Source organism: Epinephelus fuscoguttatus, linkage group LG16, assembly GCF_011397635.1.
Source record: "Epinephelus fuscoguttatus linkage group LG16, E.fuscoguttatus.final_Chr_v1".
Classification (NCBI taxonomy): domain Eukaryota; kingdom Metazoa; phylum Chordata; class Actinopteri; order Perciformes; family Serranidae; genus Epinephelus; species Epinephelus fuscoguttatus.
Window position 1 is genome coordinate 30,342,253 of NC_064767.1, and position 17,899 is coordinate 30,360,151.

The following is a 17,899-nucleotide window of genomic DNA, read 5'->3' on the forward strand; positions in this document are numbered from 1 at the left end:
AAGGAGTGCAGAGTGCAATACAAGGACTAATATAACAGAAAAAAGACCAATATAGAGCAAATATAAAAACTAGAAAACAGTTAGGTGCAAAATATAAAACTTGATAACAGCAAGGTGCAAATAAGGTGCAAAATAAGGTCTGAAATGAATCATGTAATTGATATTTATAAGAAACTTACTGGGTTTTGTTTATGTACATGGTACGTGCATACATACATACCATTAACAAAGTCAAGTGGCAAAGATTAATTCTTCAATATTCTATTAACAACAACAACAACAACAACAACAATAATAATAATAATAATAATAATAAATGCCCTATTATTATGAACAAGGAGCTTCAGCGTGTTTGATGACGACACTCATTAGCAAACCTCCCATTGGTTAGTCGCTGACCGGAAGTAGACAACGACCCACTCTTTTCTCTTTGCTCCGTGGCATTCTGCAACACAGGCTGCTGCTGCTGGTTTTACACTAAACCCACGGCTGTAAGCTCAGACAGGAATGGACAAAGACGGCATTAGGTGAGTAGTCGGTTTAACACTATTATTACCGCTTATTAGGCTCTCTAACAGATACGAAATAACCTGAAAGCGTAGAGAAGCTCCGTGCATCGCCAAGCTAGCTACATAACCGTGCCAATATCCGGTTAGATTTTTTCAAAGTAAGTGCACACGATATGTATGGTAAGGTAGTTTTCAGGGGAATAAAGGGCACTGAAATGTGTGCTACACTTTTATAGAGCAGTGTGTTAACTGGGTACAACACAACGTAACATGTTAGCCAGTACAGTTCATTTGTTGCCATCGCCAAAAAACGTGCAGGACACATTTGGATGCTAAACTTAAAACTCACTGTAAAGTCGTATTAATCAGGCATCAGGCCAGGTCACACGTTTGTTTCCAGTTAAAACTCAAGAGTAACCAAATAAAATGGTTATAATGACATGTTGAGAAATAGTAGGCAGAATTTCTTATGGTAAACATACCTCACTGTAGCCTGCTTAACTAGTCAAACACTTCAGTAACAATTAAGCAAATTCGCTAGCATTTCTGAGTCCATGTTGGTGTATGAATGTGTGTCATTATGAGTTTACTGCCAACAAGACTGATAGTTAAGACATTGGTTGTACCATACTGAGACTGTTATATCAATGTGAAACTTGTCCTGTAGCCTTCAGTCAGTAATGAGTTGCATTTATCTGTAATCATAGTCCTTAGCAGCGAGAAAGAAGAGAAAGCTAAGGTAAATATAGGACACAGTCTGTTAAGTATTGATTATTATGTCAAAGTAATGACTGATGAGAGTTTCATGTGACGTTTTCTTTGCATGTGGGCAGATCTTACAGGTGGTCTATTTGACTTTGACAGAGCCCCAGAGCTCAATATTTAGTGTCACTGAAAGTACAGTGTAGTTCAGTGTGAAGATAAAAATTCACAGGCCTTGTTTCTGTCATTAATTGAACCCTAGTGAACTGCAAACTGTTAAAGCTTAGTGTCTGTTTCTGGGGCAAACGTCTTGCCAAATATGTGCTTTTTTGAGTTTTGGAGGGGTTCTGTTAAATTCTGCGTAAAAATAGTCCAACAGTTTTCAACATACAGTTTTTTTGGATGGGTTCCTCTTTTTTGACCGTGTGAAAATTTGACACATAACCAGCAGAATGGCCCTTTGTGAATATTTGTGTGTCATCAGTTATGATGTTGAAAATGTCTGAAGTCACGTTTCGCCTTTGTGTTATTTTAAAGAGGAAACACAAAGTAGAACCTAATAAGAAGATAGTGCTGTCTGTGCAATTTTTATGAGAAAAAGGAAGTGTTAGGGGAAATAAAAAGCATTTCTGTCAAGCCACAAATAAATGGTTTTATAGCTATGTATTTTTTTGGAAGCACTAGAGCGGCGGTTTCCAGCTTTGGCCGTTGGACCCAGAGCCCTGCTGGTTTTCATTATAGCCGTCTTGAGCCTGATTTACACCTGTGAGGCCAGGTGAAGAAGAATGTCAGGATAGAAAAACAGCATTACTTTGTGTGCTGAGGGATGGAGTTGTAGGTTTGACTGCATGACCTTTAAGAAACAAATGTGTGTGGTATGTGGTTGATAAGATGATGTAAAGGCTCCACAAGGTTATAGCCTCAGTGGCTTCCACAGTATGGGATCTTTTCAGCATTTAAGTCACACAATAATCAGAAAACCCCTTATTGAATAAATGCTGCTGTTTATTTTTTTTCCTGGCATTCCACAAGGTAACTATTGGCACCTACAGTTTGTTGTAAAGCAATTCTAGAGAGTGTCGGGCTTTTATTTTGAAAAGAAAGCAGTTAAACCGGATATGAGTCTTCAGTAGCTTGCGGTGGAGCTCGCGCACCACTTTTCCTCTGAGCTGTTGTTTAGCAGAGCGCGAGTCTCCGTGTGCTAGCTCTCCAGGTGAAGCTAATTCCTGCTGTCCCTGTGTCTTCAGCTTTAAATTTAATCCTTAATGTAAACTCGTCGCAGAAGCTGGACACATATTAGACGCGTTGTTACTGAAAAATGTTAAATTCATTTACTGGATGGAATTGAAGCTGTCAGGTTGGTTAATTACAAAGGCTTCTTGAATGGTAACACAGTGTTGTATTATCAGGTATTATTGTCTGATCTGAGACATAACTAATTATCCAAAAGTCTTCACAAAGGGCTCACTTAATAATACAATTGTTGTCTTATTGTGATTTTACCCAGGTGATCAGTGCATGGATTTACATAGGACATATGAAGACGCCTATAGGCTGGAGCCAAGAAACCACACCTTCACAATGAAATGACTTAAAGGTCCTTCAAAACCTCTGAGATGACGTGCAGAAGTACATTATAAGTAATGTCATCAGAGGGAAAAAGGAATGCAGACTTGCCAGCTATAGCTTATATGTGAGCGTGATGCCCAGGCGGGGGTTGACGCTCCAGGGCCGGGTCCGCTGGCTCTTCCTGAGCCTCTTCCTGCTGCTGGTGCTGCTGCTGTTTGCATACCTGCTGGAGTGCACCCCTCCGGCAGATGTCAGCCTGGCCCTGCCCGGCCTGGCAGGGGAGAGCTATGGGAAGGAGTACTACCAAGCCCTGCTGCAGGAACAGGAGGAGCGCCACCTAAACCGTGCCGCCAGTCTCAAGCGTCAGATTGCCCAGCTCAAGCAGGAGCTGCAGGAAATGAGTGAGAAGTTAAAACTCCTGCAGGACAAGAAGGAGCTCCCCGGGGTGCAGGGCCTGTCGGAGACTAAAGACCAAGAGCCGGGAGATCTGCTGGAGTACCTGCACTCTCAGATTGACAAAGCTGAGGTCAACACAGGGGCACGCCTCCCCAGCGAGTATGCCCTGGTGCCCTTTGAGAGTTTCACCTCATCCAAGGTTTACCAACTGGAGATGGGGCTGACGCGGCACCCAGAGGAGAAGCCTGTCCGCAAAGACCGCAGGGACGAGCTGGTGGAGGTCATGGAGGCTGCGCTGGACATCATCAACAACCCCGATGAGGAGGATGGTGTGGAGGAAGACATGCCGATGCAGAGACAAACCTACACAGAGAGCCACTTTACTGAAGGTAAGAACTACACTGACAGACTACAGACCACTGACTGATGACTAACAGGCTTGTTTTCTCACTACAGCATTGTTTTTTTTTATATTTCACAGGACTGTACAGGACAGAGCGAGACAAAGGGACACTTTACGAGCTCTTCTTTGCCAAAGAAGACTCCAGCAGCTTTCGCCATGTCACGCTCTTCAGACCTTTTGGTCCCTTAATGAAAGTCAGGAGCACATCTGTAGAAACATCAGGAATGATTATTAACATCATCGTGCCACTGGCGGGCAGAGTAGAAACTTTCTCACAGTTCTTACACAACTTCAGGTGAGAATAAACAAGAAACTATCCCCGTCTTTGAGACATGACCCAGCATGCTCTGTTTAAATTTGCATTCAGTAGACACATTGCCAAGGGTTTCATCATTGTTGTGCAATAAGATGCAACATTAATGTTCTTGTAATTAATATGAAAAATTCACATGTTTTTAGGGAGGTGTGCATACAGCAGGACAGACGAGTACATCTCACTGTGGTTTATTTTGGTCCGGAGGGCCTACAGGAAGTGAAGTCATCATTGGAAAAAATGTCAAGGTTCGTCCTTTTACTGGAAATGAGCTTTTGATATGCTTGTGCTGGTTTTGTGGCAGTTATGTGTCATGTTTAATTGAAAACCTCTGCACGTGTTGTTTTTTTAGGGAGGAGAGCTTCTCCAATTACACTCTGATCCCAGTGGACGAGGAGTTTTCCCGAGGTCGGGGTCTGGATATCGGGGCCCATGCCTGGAAGAGAGGCGATGTCTTAATGTTTTTTTGTGATGTTGACATTCATTTTACTCTTGAGTTCCTTAACACCTGCCGTCTCCACGCTACTCCAAGTAAGTTTTTACATGTTAGTGCTCAGATTCATTTTTAGACTTTCTGAACTTTTGTTTATTGCTGGACTGTCACAGATGTCTAAATTATGCTTGACTGTTTGTTTTGTAGATAAGAAAGTCTTCTATCCAGTGGTGTTCAGTCTGTACAATCCTGCCATAGTCTATGGGAATTTGGAGCTGGCTCCACCTACTGAACTCCAACTGGTAAGGATTTCACATTTATGTTTTAGTGGTATTTGCAGAAAGATTGATTCAGACCTGTGCTTTTTAAAAATCCCCTCCACACTCTAAAAGTATTAAAAGGACAGTTCACCCCCAAATCAAAAATACATATTTTTCCTGTAGTGCTTTTTAACAATCTAGAATTTGGTGTGAGTTGCTGAATGTTGGCGATGTTGGCCGTAGAAATGTCTGGAATAATGGAACTAGATGGCACATGGCTTGTGGTGCTCAAAGTGCCAATTTTTTTTTTTTTTTTTTTTTTTTTAAAAAAACCTTAAAAACGATGTCTCTTTACAGAAAACTATTTCTTTCTACTGAACTACACCACCCCAACTGTATCACCTCTAAAAGGAAACATGTATCTACTCATGAACAAAAAATATGTATTTTTGGTTTGAAGGTGCTCTGTCCCTTTAAGGTGAACACAGAGAAACTTTTCTGAGTGGAGTGATCAATAACCAGTACACTTTTTTTTGAGTGGAAAAGGACTTTAAACAGATGTTTACATGACATTTAAATTTAATTTTAGTTCAACAAAATATGTGGTGTTTACTTGTTTATTGTGATTTAAAAATCTGTTTTCAAATAGATTCACAAAAAAGATGCTGGATTCTGGAGAGATTTTGGCTTTGGAATGACGTGTCAGTATCGCTCAGATTTCCTAAATATTGGTAAGCACTGTCACTAATCATTTCATGAATATTCTCAAACAGCTGATGCCGTTGACTAAAAAGCAAATGGTTTCATTTCCTCCAGGTGGATTCGATCTTGAAGTCAAAGGCTGGGGTGTGGAAGACGTCCACTTGTACAGGAAGTATCTTCGGAGCGACATGATAGTGATTCGGACGCCGGTGTCCGGCCTTTTCCACATGTGGCACGAGAAGCAGTGTGCAGACGAGCTGACGCCAGAGCAGTACCGCATGTGCATCCAGTCCAAAGCCATGAACGAGGCCTCCCACTCTCACCTGGGCATGCTGGTTTTCCGCGACGAGATCGAGGCTCACCTACGCAAGCAGGCCTTCAAGACTCAGAGCAAAACAGAGGACTAAGCCTGCCTCTACACACACCCATCATCATTCCAACGTTAAGACTGCAAGGTGCCGACATTATTATTATCGCACTACAGCAAAGACATGTTTACATGGATCCTGTATTTCACAGCACAGCTGTAGACAAATGAATGTACAAAAACAAGCATTGATCAATGTGAAATTTCACAACATGGTACAGAGAGCTACAGCAGTATCAAACAGAGATAATCAAACCGGTAATATTTAACCTTCTGAAGGAAAACTTACACGTTAAACAATCAATATGTCTCTCAGACCTTGGTTGACATTATATTTTACATACTCATACTCAGTTCAATAAGCATGCCATTATTATCTTGGGAAACAACTTCTCATTAAGCCATCCCACCTGCTTTCACCTTCTCTTCTGCTTTAATATGTCTCACTGCTGAATGTGACCTTAGTCAGTAGATTTCACCTGTTTCAGGTGATTTTTGCATCCCAAAAAATACCAAACATGATCAAATATGACCAGCTGTTGATGTGTAGAGTGGCTTTTAACAGAACCAAGCAGTTACAAAAGGGTAACAACAAGTCATTATGTATTTACTGTTGACAAAAGGAACAAGAAGAAGTTGCACTTTGTTTAAAATGGAGGTCATAAAAATTTGATCCCACAAGCACCAGTTAAATTTCTACTGATCCCCAGCTGTCAGCACGTTGAGGATCAGTATATTCACAGTTATGTATGGAGCCGTTCTGTTAGTATTATATTTATCGGTTGTTTCAGACTGACGATGTGGTAAAAAGGGACCTTATTTGTGTGTTTTACGTGACAATCGGTCACTCTCTTCCTTTGCTGGTGACCATGTGATCAGTTAAACAGAGAAGCATGCTGAGTAAATAGTTTAAGAGCCAGGAGCAAAGATGTTTTCCGCATGCAGCGCTTTGGTATCAGGTCTATGTGGACCAGTATTATTGTCTAAATAACATATTACATTATTAATAATATTTGTCATTTATGCCCAGTGAGCATGACTCACATTATGATTCCTATTAATACTGGACTGAGTTTGAATGTTACAGCCACTCTTGTAAATACTTTTCTAGTATTTCTTTGTTTCATACTTGTGAGTTGAATACTTTTGTCGTACGTGCCTACGTGCTTAAAGTGACATGAAATGTGTCTGAAATGTTTACTCCATCTCATAATGAGAGAGGATGTTACAGATGAACAGTCACAGAGGTTGGAGGCGTAATGTTGATGAGTACAGGAGTCCAAACTCTACGTAGAGCCGGCAAAGAAGTGCTTTATTTTTCCTCACAATGACAGCAGGTTATTCTTGCATCTCATCCTGTACTGTAATTCTTTTTAATCCATGTTTTTTTGCTAATGATACAGCTTTTTGTAGATAGTCTTACAGCCTCCTCACCCTGCGGGACAAATGTGACGCGTCTTCCTCCCAGCGGTACACAACAGTTCAAACAGAAGAAAAAAAAACTGTGCAAGGAAATGATTTATTTTGAAATTTTGGCCATTAAATAAAACTTACAGAAGGCTGCAGTAACTGCTGCTATGTCATAGTCGTTTCTGCTGCTGTTAGCATTCGATTTGATGATACATACTTTGAGTAAAGTTCTATAATTTATACTATAAAAATGTAATATCAAACATGTCAAGTGTCTTTGAATCTACAAGCTCATTTGTATGTTTCTTAATTTAAGACAAATGGCATAATACAATTGTATTATTCATCTGTATACAATAAACTACATGAATAGAAAATAAGAGAGGGAAAAAAAAAGAAATTAAAATCAAGGAAAACTGACATGAAATAAACCAAATGGGATTCAGACAGGCTTATTTTCATCTCGGGTAAACTTCATTGTATTAATGTGCGATCTGCTCCGGATGGATCCCCGTGGTCTTGTAGATCTCCTTGAGAATGAGCAGAGCTGTGTCTTCAGATTGCCTGCAAAACAACAGAAGAGTTTATATTAAAGATTTACCATCATCTATGGCTGAGCGACAAGCCTGGAGACATGTTCTAGCCAAGAAAAGCACAGGTGTAAATAAATTAATCATTGCTGAGTTCTGTGTAGCTGCTTCAGTTTCAGGGTCCTGGTATAGGCTTGTTTAATAGTGATCATGATTTAAAGTAGGAAAAGCACAGGTGTGACTAGCAACTTAAACAATGGCTCTGTTCCACTTAAACTATTATAATGGAATACACTTACAGTGATCACAGTTAAAGTGATCAATTGCTCATATGGATCAAAAAGCCTGGGACACAATAGTTCTTACACAAATGCTGTTTCATATTATTTGCTTATAGTAGTCAAGTTGTCTGCTTACAATGTTCATTTTAGGTATTTTCATACATAAAATGTGTGGGAAAACAATTGAAAACTACAGTAAATATTTTTTTAAAAACTCTATTCCCATGATACTTGTTTTGCGATAACCCGTCTGCTTCCAGCAGGCTGCCTGAGGCTGGTGCTTTGTGCTCATTAAAAATTATGACGGGGAAAGAAAATAATTTTCTCTAATGAAAAATGTAGCAAGCTTATGGCCGCTGGCAATGGAGACGGTAAACAAATATGCATGGATAAAGCACCTGTGGTTAAAACTGCCTTTGCCAAGTGGATGGAAAAAGTAGTTAAAAATTTGGTTATAATAATCATCAGCTTATAGTGATCAATATGGCCTGGAAAGACGTGATCATAATAAGCGGTTTCCACTGTATTTTTATTATTGATTAATCACTGGATTAAAAAAAATGCCCATTGGTCAACAGGACCAACAGTTCAAAAACCAAGGATATTGAGTTTACAATAAAGTCAGACAAGGAAAAGCAGCAAATTGTCAAAACTGAGAAGCTGGAATCATTTTGGTTTTTTTATTATGAAATGATTTATCCAATTTATTTTCCAATTTTTTTTCGATCCAATTTTCAAAATAGTATCTGATTTATTTTTTGTTGATCGACTCATCATTTCAGCTCTTGATGCGATCAGAAAATCAGTGGAGGGACTGAATTTTAAACTTCATAATTAGTCAACATGTGAATGTGTGGTGATTAAAAAGCCTGAATGAAGTGAAGATGTGTGTACCAGTAGCAGAGATGACTCTGGAGGGCAAACAGGTACTCGTTGAAACTCTCGATGGGCTTCTCCTGCAGAACGTAGTCAATGCGATTCCCTCCATTCAGCATCCCGACCTTTACTTCGAGCTCCTCTTCTTTTATTGGCTCAGGGCTCTCTGGGATCTTTTGTTCTGTGAGAAAGAAACAGAACAGAGTTATAAATATCTCACAGTACAAAAATAACCTGACTGAAGAGTCAAAAATTGGAGAAACTCACCCTCCCGCGCTTGTTTCTCCTGTTCTTCGATCTGATTGGCTACGATGGCCAGCTCAGCCTGGAGCTGGGCTGCTGAGGTGTGAGCGCGGGCAAAATCATTGAGTGTCTGCCAGGCGCTCCTGAGGGAGCTGATAAAACCATGCTTCAGGTCGGAGCCCATCCTGGTGAGACTTTCCTTTAGTTCTGAAACACAAAGAGATCCATTAAACCCACCTGCACAGAAAAAAAGCTTTGCGCATGTGATTGATAAAGGCTTTTTCTGGCAATCAAACATTTATCTTTGCAGAGAGAAAAAGACAAACATTTATTTTACTTGACCAATTGTTAGACATCTGTTTGTCTTCAAAATGTAAGAAGAAAAAAAAAGAAAGAAAAAAAAAACCACGAGCTTTCAATGAAAGAATGGAGTCATTGTATTTTGCCACCACATAAATTAGGGCACTCCACCCATAAGGGGCGGAGAGGCCTAAACTGAGGACACAGCATGCAGTAACACTAGACAACAACTCAGTTTTAGGCTCTTATGAAGCCATGATGTAACTGTGCCAGGATGTGGTATGAACTCATGACATACTTTGATTTTTAAACAACAGTAAACAAACGACAGAGGTCTAGTTGTCTGGGGTGATTTAGGGGAAAATAATGAGTGAGTGTCGCACCAAGATGAAGCCTCTTCCTCCCTTTGTGATGTGGGATCAAAACAGGCTTCAGGTCCATGTCTGGTATTATCATCGGCTCAATCCTGTATGCCACCGGGTCCAGCTGAAAGAAAAATGAGTCACTGATGAAGCCATCAGATAGTAGTGCATGAAGTGACTCAGCTCCACTGCCTTCATCATATTCTGATTATACTTTTATCCTCTTAGTTCTTAGTAACTAACTAATGTGTGGGCAAGTTGGGTTAAGGGAAAATTACTATGTTTCTGTGATATTAAATACGTAACACTGATGTGAAAAGACTCATTTTAGGAATTATAGTTAATGCCTCTGCAAGGCACAATAATGTACAGACTTCCTATCAGAACTAATAAATACCTGCTACAACTTATGCAATTAAGTTTTGAGTATCTGCACCTTAAAGGGACAGTTCACCCAAAAATCACAAATGCATATTTTTCCTCTTACCTGTAGTGCTATTTATCAGTCTAGATTGTTTTGGTGTGAGTTGCAGAGTGTTGGAGATATGGACTGTAGAGATATCTGCCTTCTCTCCAGTGTAATGGAACTAGATGGCACTCAGCTTGCGGTGCTAAAAGCACCTAAAAATAACTCTGAAAAAGTCAACAGCAATGTCTCTATATGTATAGTATGCGCCAAAAACACATTAGAGAGAAATTAGTCCCTACATGGAACTGCTCGCAACAGGGTCGGTGGATTTTGGCGCTTGGAGCACCACAAACTGAGAATCATTTAATTCCATTATATTGAAGAGAAGGCAGACATCTCTACGGCCGATATCTCCGACACTGCAACTCACACCAAAACAATCCGGACTGATAAATAACACTACAGGTACGACGAAAAATATGTATTTTTGATTTTGGGGTGAACTGTCCCTTTAATTAGCAGTAATGCATCCAGGTTATATAGGTTGGAAGAGCTGCATACCGGATGGTAAATATTGAAGAATCCCTTGCATGTGGGCAGCTGGTACTTCTCTTCAATCTTCTCCAGTCCTCGCACTGTCAGGAACATGCCGATTGGAGAACCCAAGGCAAAGAAATTCGTTGGCTCAAAGTCCAGAGTTCGGTACACCACTGACACCTGAAGAACAACACATGAATTAAGTTATTATTAAATGTCAAGTCAAACTCAGAATCAGCTTTGACATTGTGTCTGAAGTCACGTTTACCTGTCCAGTGCCAACTTCAAAGCAGTTGTAGTCAACGTGACAAACAGAGTTGCCCGCTGGAAGCATCTTCATAGAAGGATCAGGAGGAGCTTCAGCTGCTGGTGGGGACGCCACAACCTGACTGACCTCTTTGACCTCCGCTTTCTTTTCCTGTGTGGCCTGACGTGCAGCCTGCGCACATGAAACCAAGACAGAGACACAAAGAGCATGTCAATAATCATCCTGAGGTCTGCAAGCATCACAGATAGTCGGGAAACTAACTTACCTGCTTATTCACTCTTTCTTTGACAAACTTGGCGATCTTTTTCCTGGGACCCAGTGGGATTCCCATCTCTTTCAGGTCCTCGATTGTGCACATAAGCTGAAAGAGCATAAGAAAGGGGCAAAGTGAAACACCTTATACAAATGAGATCTAAAGAACAACAATAAGTGTCCCTCCATGACCTTAACCACATCTTTTTGTCGTACAAACCCATGTATTGTTTTCTACAATGTTAGCCTTTTTGCAGACCTCACCCCCCAGAACTTACTGATTAAAGGTTCAAGTTTTGACTTCATAACAAGCAAAGTAGGCTTATATTCTTACAAAAGATTCTATGTCAATCTTCTCCTCATCAAAGGTACTCTTATATTCAGACAAGCCCAGATGTTCCAGCATAGCAGAAAGATCCTCAAACTCCTCTTTGTCTACTTTGGGCTCCTCTTCCACAGCTGGAGGGGTGACGGCGTGAGAGACGGGGGCTGCTACCTGATGTCACAGGCAGAATTTACAGTTATGTACTGCAACATTATCTTTAAAAGATCCATTATGCACATCAGTACCTCAAAGACCTGAGGGTGTTTATGATCAATTATTATATACATCAAGTTAGGTGGGGAAATAAATACACTGTGCTTTACTACAAAATCTTTCAGAGATGTTAACTGGTGTAGGACCTGTTTGGTTTCTCCATTAGCAGTGGGTGTGACTGGTGTGGCCAGTGCAGGAGAGCCATCCTTCTGATTTGACAACAGGTCGAAGAGAATCAGGGAGCCTGAGAGTACAAAGGAGAAACAACACAATCTGGGTGAAAGATAGAAAAAGACAAAGCAAGTGGTTTAGAAGCTAATAATAGACTGCTTTATTACCTAAGCTGTGCCCGGCCACTGATATGCCTCCTCTGTAGTCTGGATTCCTCTTCATAAACAGGGCGTAAAGTCGGTTAATCTCTTGGGCAACTGTGTCCATGATGGTCTGGCAGTAAGTGGGACTGTTGTAGAAGAGCACATCTAACAACGTCTCATTTGTAAAGTGACGTAAACGTCCAGTGCTGGGCAGCGTTATCTTCTTTATCCTCCTATAAAGAGAAATAAGACATACGGTAATTAAATGACAAGTCTGGTGATATTCTATATTTTTCTTATTGAAGACCAACATGTTCCTTCACTACCATGACCACACACTGTAGTTCATTTTGAGTCAAACCACATACGCTGCTCTGCTGCTGAGTCACAAGAGCACCAAAGAATATTAACACACAGTTGAAAATAGTTGCCAGCAACTGCACTGTTTGAGTAACATACAGCCCCACTATATCTTTACACAGCAAATAGTTGTTTACAGCTAAATTAATACTCTGAATACTGTATAGAGCTCCTTTAAAGATTAGATAACTGACTTTGGAAGCATCCACTGATTCACTGACATTTCCTCCCCTTACCTGTCCACCCCTGTGGCGTCTCCATGTAAAGCCGTGTGCCACTGGACAGGAAGGAACTCCACCCTGCTGATGGCATGCTCATCCAGCGGTTTCTTAAAGTGACTGTGCAGCAGCTTCAGTGACACACTGCGGAAGTCGTCCACTGAAAGCACAAGGGTTTGTACAGTTTATGTCATAAATGCCGTCACCACGGAAGGTACACAAATACAGGCACTACTGTTTGGTACTCACCACACTCGACCATGCTCCGAAACCTGAGGTCACACACGGGACCGATTCCATGAACCATGAAGACGAGATGATCCACCTTTGCGAGCTCACCTGAGGAAGGTGCACAGGATTTATTCACTCATCATCTACAGTCACTTACTGCCCTGTTTACATCTTAACATGCACCTAAATCTATCTTAACCTTACTGACGTTTAATTAAGCAGCACTACATTTACAACCAGATATTAAAATGCATCTCACCTAAATCTGACTTAATTGTCCCTCATAAAACAGACTGATGGCTGGCACTCCCTCTAATGTTTTTTGAAATGCCTCATCTCACTTTATAGTGTCCTGACAGTCTATTTGATACTTTCAGAGAAGCTTTCTCATTGGATCAATCATTTCCATTTACACAGGGGGTCTAAAATGACATTGTAAAAGCTGAGTTTCATTTTTTCCTCATGAGTGCCCACACTTAGATCACATTAACTTGGGTACAGAGGAACTTGACTACCATCTGGCACTTCATCATGGTCATCATCAATCCCCCTCTTCACCACTCTGGGCCTGGTCTGCCCATCCTGAGTTGTGCCCCACTCATCTGGCATGGAGGAGGGCTGAAACTGCACAATCACCTACGGAGGCAAACGAAACTCATTAAAAGAAAACTTCACTCACAAAACGATCATTTGTATATCAGTTTCACACTCCATCTTACGCTGAATTCATCAAGAAAACTTTGTTTTTCTCCCATGCCTCCACAGTGAACGAGGAATCCAAAAACAGACAAATTCTTGATAAATTGGAGTAAAGGGGAGCTGCGTTTCACAATAGGAAAAACTAGATCAAAACATGCGTTAACAAACTCTCACACAACTTGTGCAATAAGATCCAAGTCACATTTATCCGGTTGTATGCTCTACTTCCAAAACACATGCATTTTCACTAAAACATTACAATTTAAAACACCTCCACATAAACAGTCACAGAGATTAGAAAGGAATATAGATCCTCCCCTGTAACCATGTGGCTTCAAGAAATCTCCTCATACACGGTGAGAAAAATTCTGTTTAATCTCAAAATAAAACCAGTCTGCTTTAAGGGCTTCTATTGGAAATATCTTCCAGTATGTCGTGGGTTGACAACGAGACATGTAATCGTGCTAAGGTACAGACATCAGTGCTATAATTATAGCCCTTGTCAAGTGGTGAGGGTGGGAGGGACTGGTCTTGTGGGACCATTATTTCATATTATTATATGTTGAAATAAGGATCCTGTGTTTTCTCCTGCTGAGACATTTCTGTATGAGGAAAAAATAAATAAATAAACTGTCTCACACAGAAACAAATACGCCCACGCCTGGGCAAGCACGCACATTTAAACTCTGCTCAATGGAATGCATGAGCAAAGTTCAAACACAACACTTGCCCAGGTGCACTACTCATATGCAGAAGTGTTTTAGATATAACAGTTTTAATGGAAATGCATGTGTTTGGGAAGCACTGAGCATACGACTGGTTAAATAAGACTTGGATTATACTGCAGTAGCTGTGTGAGAGTTTATAAATGCATGTTTTGATGTAATTTGTTGTCAAATGCTTTTTACTCCAAGTCATCCAAAATTTCTCCGGTTGTGGATTCTTTTTTCACTGACATTCAAGAAAAACAAAGTTTTCTTCATAAATTTAGCTTAACACAGGGTGAGTAACTGATATACAAAAGATCATTTTGTGGTATTCCCCTTTATTAAATTAATAGGATTTATCATCACAAAATAGCAAATGAACACTTAATTTACCTTTGGATTGTGCATGACAATAGTTTCTCCTGACGGGAACTCCAGTCTACGGTGCCACTGGTGGGTAGACACAGCTTTCTTATATTCTGCCTGAGATCAGAGACAGATTGTTTAAGTATAAACAGTGATTTACAATGCAAAAATTGCACATTCAAGTCAATGCAGAACTGGATAAAAAATAGCAGGATGTTATCTCACATTTTACTGAAACAGCATTTGTGTCTGGTAAAATGTAATAATGAGACAAACCTCCAGCTTGTCACTGAACTCCTCAGAGTATGGAATAAAGCGACTATCCGTATCCCCTTTGTAGAACCAAGTGCAGCGTCGGACCTCTGTTGGCTCCTCTTCCCAGTACACTGAAGTCCGCATACGGTCGTACAGCTGCACGTCGTAACGCCCTCCATCTGTACGTATGACCACATTTTCTGGGTCTGGCTGAACTGGAGGAACAAAAAGCCCACATAAACATTAGACCACGCTTTCATAGCACTGTGAGAGCACCGACACCGCCAAGGTTAGATGTACTGATCTCTCTGGAGAGAAAATAAGCATGCGCACTGTGTACCTGAGTTATATGTCTCCTCTAGCTGCAGGGAGTCGATGATACTGAAAGGAAGCCAGACGCTCTTTGATTCCACTTGCTTGCAGTAGAACCAGTGAGGCTGAACAGGCTCATAGACATTGTAGTTCATTGGCATCATGGGACCAGCAGGAACTACCGCCCCAGCAGTGGTGGCTGTAGGTGGAGGCGCTTGAATATGTGTGGGAGGAGGCTGAGGAGAGAAGAAGAAAATCCTGATTATAAACTGCTCTTCACTAATGATGATAGCGTTTGAGGCATGTACTGTAGCTGGTCCGTTCAATACTCATTTCATTAACCTCATGAGTTAATCAAACTTCTGACAAACAAATCTGCCACTGTCACTAATTAGCCTTTATCTACCTTTGTGAATGTGGGTCCTGCCAGCGGGAATGTCTGTGGCGGAGAGCCTAGAGAGTATGGATTCTGCTGAGGTGTGTGTGTCGGCGGCAGGACTTCTGGAGCTGGAATATAAGGACTGGCTCTACTGCTGGTGGGGGTGTGTCGGTAGGGGTTATGACTCTGTGGCTGCATCTGGGGAGGCGGTGGGGTCATTGTGGTGGGAGGGGGAGTGTGACGCCCCATAGGGCTCTGGTAAACTGCACTGCCAAACGCTGGAGGGGGAGCAGGGTTCAGTTGTGAGCCTGGAGGGGGTAGTGGCGCCATGCTGACACTACTGGGAACAGAAACCGGGTCGGTTGATGTCGGGGCTGCTGACAGGGTTGGCGGTGGGCATGGCGACTGGCCGATAGCTGCGAATGGGTCACTGCTGGTTACGGGGCTGGAGAAGTAGTTGAATGTAGAGGGGGCTGGCCCGTTACCAGAGGTCTGACCTAGGAAGCTGTCTTCTTCACCAACTTCAGTGGAATCCTCTGATAAAGCAAAACAGAGTAGAAGTTTGTAAGTTGAACAGTGAGCACATTTATTTGTAAATAAAGGGGACTCGCAAGGAAAATCCGGAACATATGACACATTAAAACACAACAGGCAAAGTGGGCGTGTAGGTCTATATATCGATCATTCTTGAGAATAGGGACAAAACCTTATTTTACTCTTCAATTAGGCTGGGAAAACATATTGTAAAAGATCAAAGTCTTGACTATTGAATCCTGTTATGGGCAAACCTCCTAGTGATATTATTTTTGTTTGAATAGCAAACACGATAGATGCTATTTATTAATTTCACAGCAGCCGTAGTGAGCAGCCATTTTATTTTTCAAAGTTGCTATGAGTTGTCTTGATGTTAATCCAAATACTCATTTCTAAACTGTAATTCTTTTTTAGTTTTGATTTAGGAGGGCTTAGGAGTTGACCAGTTAGAGTTGAGACACACCCAACAGCAATATACTTTAATGCATTTACAAATAGAAAGCTCACCAGTACTTGAGCAGCATTCACATCTTTTTGGAAACCAAGAAGTGAGACAGTAGTCCTGAGGATATAGCTAACATATTTTATGCCTGATTAAATGATGTTTTTGCAGAAATCTGACAGAGTTGACAAAAATCTTGGACACATTTTTAAAGGGCCAACATTATCACAACAATGATATTGTAAAACAAAGACGATATAGGACTACACCAGGATTACACCAATGTTATCAGTATGAACTGTAAGTTTTAGATTTTGGCGTCTTTAAACACATTTTTAAATTGTTTGAAGCTGTATGTTTTTTTGGTTTTTTTTGATAGGACATGACTTGACCAAATCTCAAGAATGGATACAACAGTAGGGCTGCAGCTGACAGTTCTTTCCAAAGGTTTAATTCATGATATGCCAGAAAATAAAGAAAAATGGTCATCAAAATTTTCCAGAGTCCAATGTGACATCTACAAATGTTGTGTTTTGTCCAACCAAAACCCAAGGATATTCAATTTACAATGATGTAAAACAGAGAAAAAAAACAAGTTCTCACATTAGAGAAATTCATATTAGTATTCCTAAAAATGATCTAAACAATTAATCGATTATGAAAATAGCTGACATATAGTTTTCTGTCAACTTATTCAGCTCCATTTAACAGTATATCAGTACAGTACTCACTAGAATAAACACCTGACACCAAGGATGCTCTGAAAGTGGAAACAGACCCATTTTAGGTACAACCCAGTGTACAGCACAGTGCAGCTAATTGGCAGTGCTGTTTTTAATACGTGGACTTTAATTTGTTTGTTAAGGCAGGCAGGCGGATGTGGCCAATTAAAGGGCAGATAAGGTTTTGATCATGTGGCTCCCAAATAGCTGTACATCCTCTTTATGTAATGCCAGACAAGACAGTCTAACCAAAACACATCACTGTCATTAAGGCTAATATCTCTGACAAACGACCTTCAGCTCAGATCCGCTGTTTCTTTCTCTTTCCCTTTCTGTTACACTAAATGACAGCTGATAGCAGCACAGGGACCCCGGGTTAGCTAGCTAGCTTAGCCTGCTAACGACACCGCTAATGTTTGGACATTTCCCCAGTCGGTTTTTCATCTCACCTCCTGACAGCACCGCCGGGCCGGTGGCCTGGCTCACCGGCATGAAGGGCAGGTTGAAATTAAACTCCGGAGCACCGCTGAACAGTAAATTTGCACCGGTGTTGGGGACATTGTTATTCTTTCTATCTGCCATTTTCACCTAGAATTACACGTAGCCACTACTGGCGCAGGCAGGCAATAAGCGCAGAGTTCCCCAAACAGCCTCTTCCTGCCCTCACAGATTTTACTGATCTCTAAATCATCACTAACGT

The 17,899-nt window shown here is 41.0% G+C and overlaps 2 protein-coding genes across 3 annotated transcripts; one reads left to right on the forward strand and one right to left on the reverse strand.

Annotated features, from left to right (window-relative positions):
* Positions 1–398: 398 nt before the first annotated feature.
* Positions 399–7,106, forward strand: csgalnact2 (chondroitin sulfate N-acetylgalactosaminyltransferase 2). Of its 2 annotated transcripts, none has more exons than XM_049600904.1 (8): positions 399–527; positions 2,719–3,565; positions 3,658–3,874; positions 4,039–4,140; positions 4,245–4,423; positions 4,533–4,627; positions 5,235–5,316; positions 5,402–7,106. In XM_049600904.1, the coding sequence occupies exons 2-8, from the start codon at positions 2,914–2,916 to the stop codon at positions 5,692–5,694; spliced, it is 1,620 nt and encodes a 539-aa protein (XP_049456861.1). In that variant the 5' UTR covers positions 399–527; positions 2,719–2,913; the 3' UTR covers positions 5,695–7,106. The 2 variants fall into 2 exon arrangements, with proteins under 2 accessions (XP_049456861.1, XP_049456860.1); XM_049600903.1 differs by lacking the exon at positions 399–527 and adding an exon at positions 2,365–2,568.
* A 97-nt stretch (positions 7,107–7,203) lies between these two features.
* On the reverse strand, positions 7,204–17,852 carry LOC125903765 (SEC23 interacting protein). The gene is made up of 18 exons (XM_049600898.1): positions 17,649–17,852; positions 15,529–16,037; positions 15,151–15,358; positions 14,832–15,025; positions 14,583–14,672; positions 13,299–13,419; positions 12,802–12,891; positions 12,571–12,712; positions 11,999–12,207; positions 11,807–11,904; positions 11,457–11,618; positions 11,136–11,231; positions 10,871–11,041; positions 10,627–10,782; positions 9,678–9,780; positions 9,019–9,201; positions 8,770–8,932; positions 7,204–7,628 (listed from the first exon to the last, which is right to left on the reverse strand). Exons 1-18 carry the CDS (start codon positions 17,779–17,781, stop codon positions 7,547–7,549), a joined length of 2,910 nt encoding a protein of 969 aa, XP_049456855.1. The 5' UTR covers positions 17,782–17,852; the 3' UTR covers positions 7,204–7,546.
* Positions 17,853–17,899: the final 47 nt, after the last annotated feature.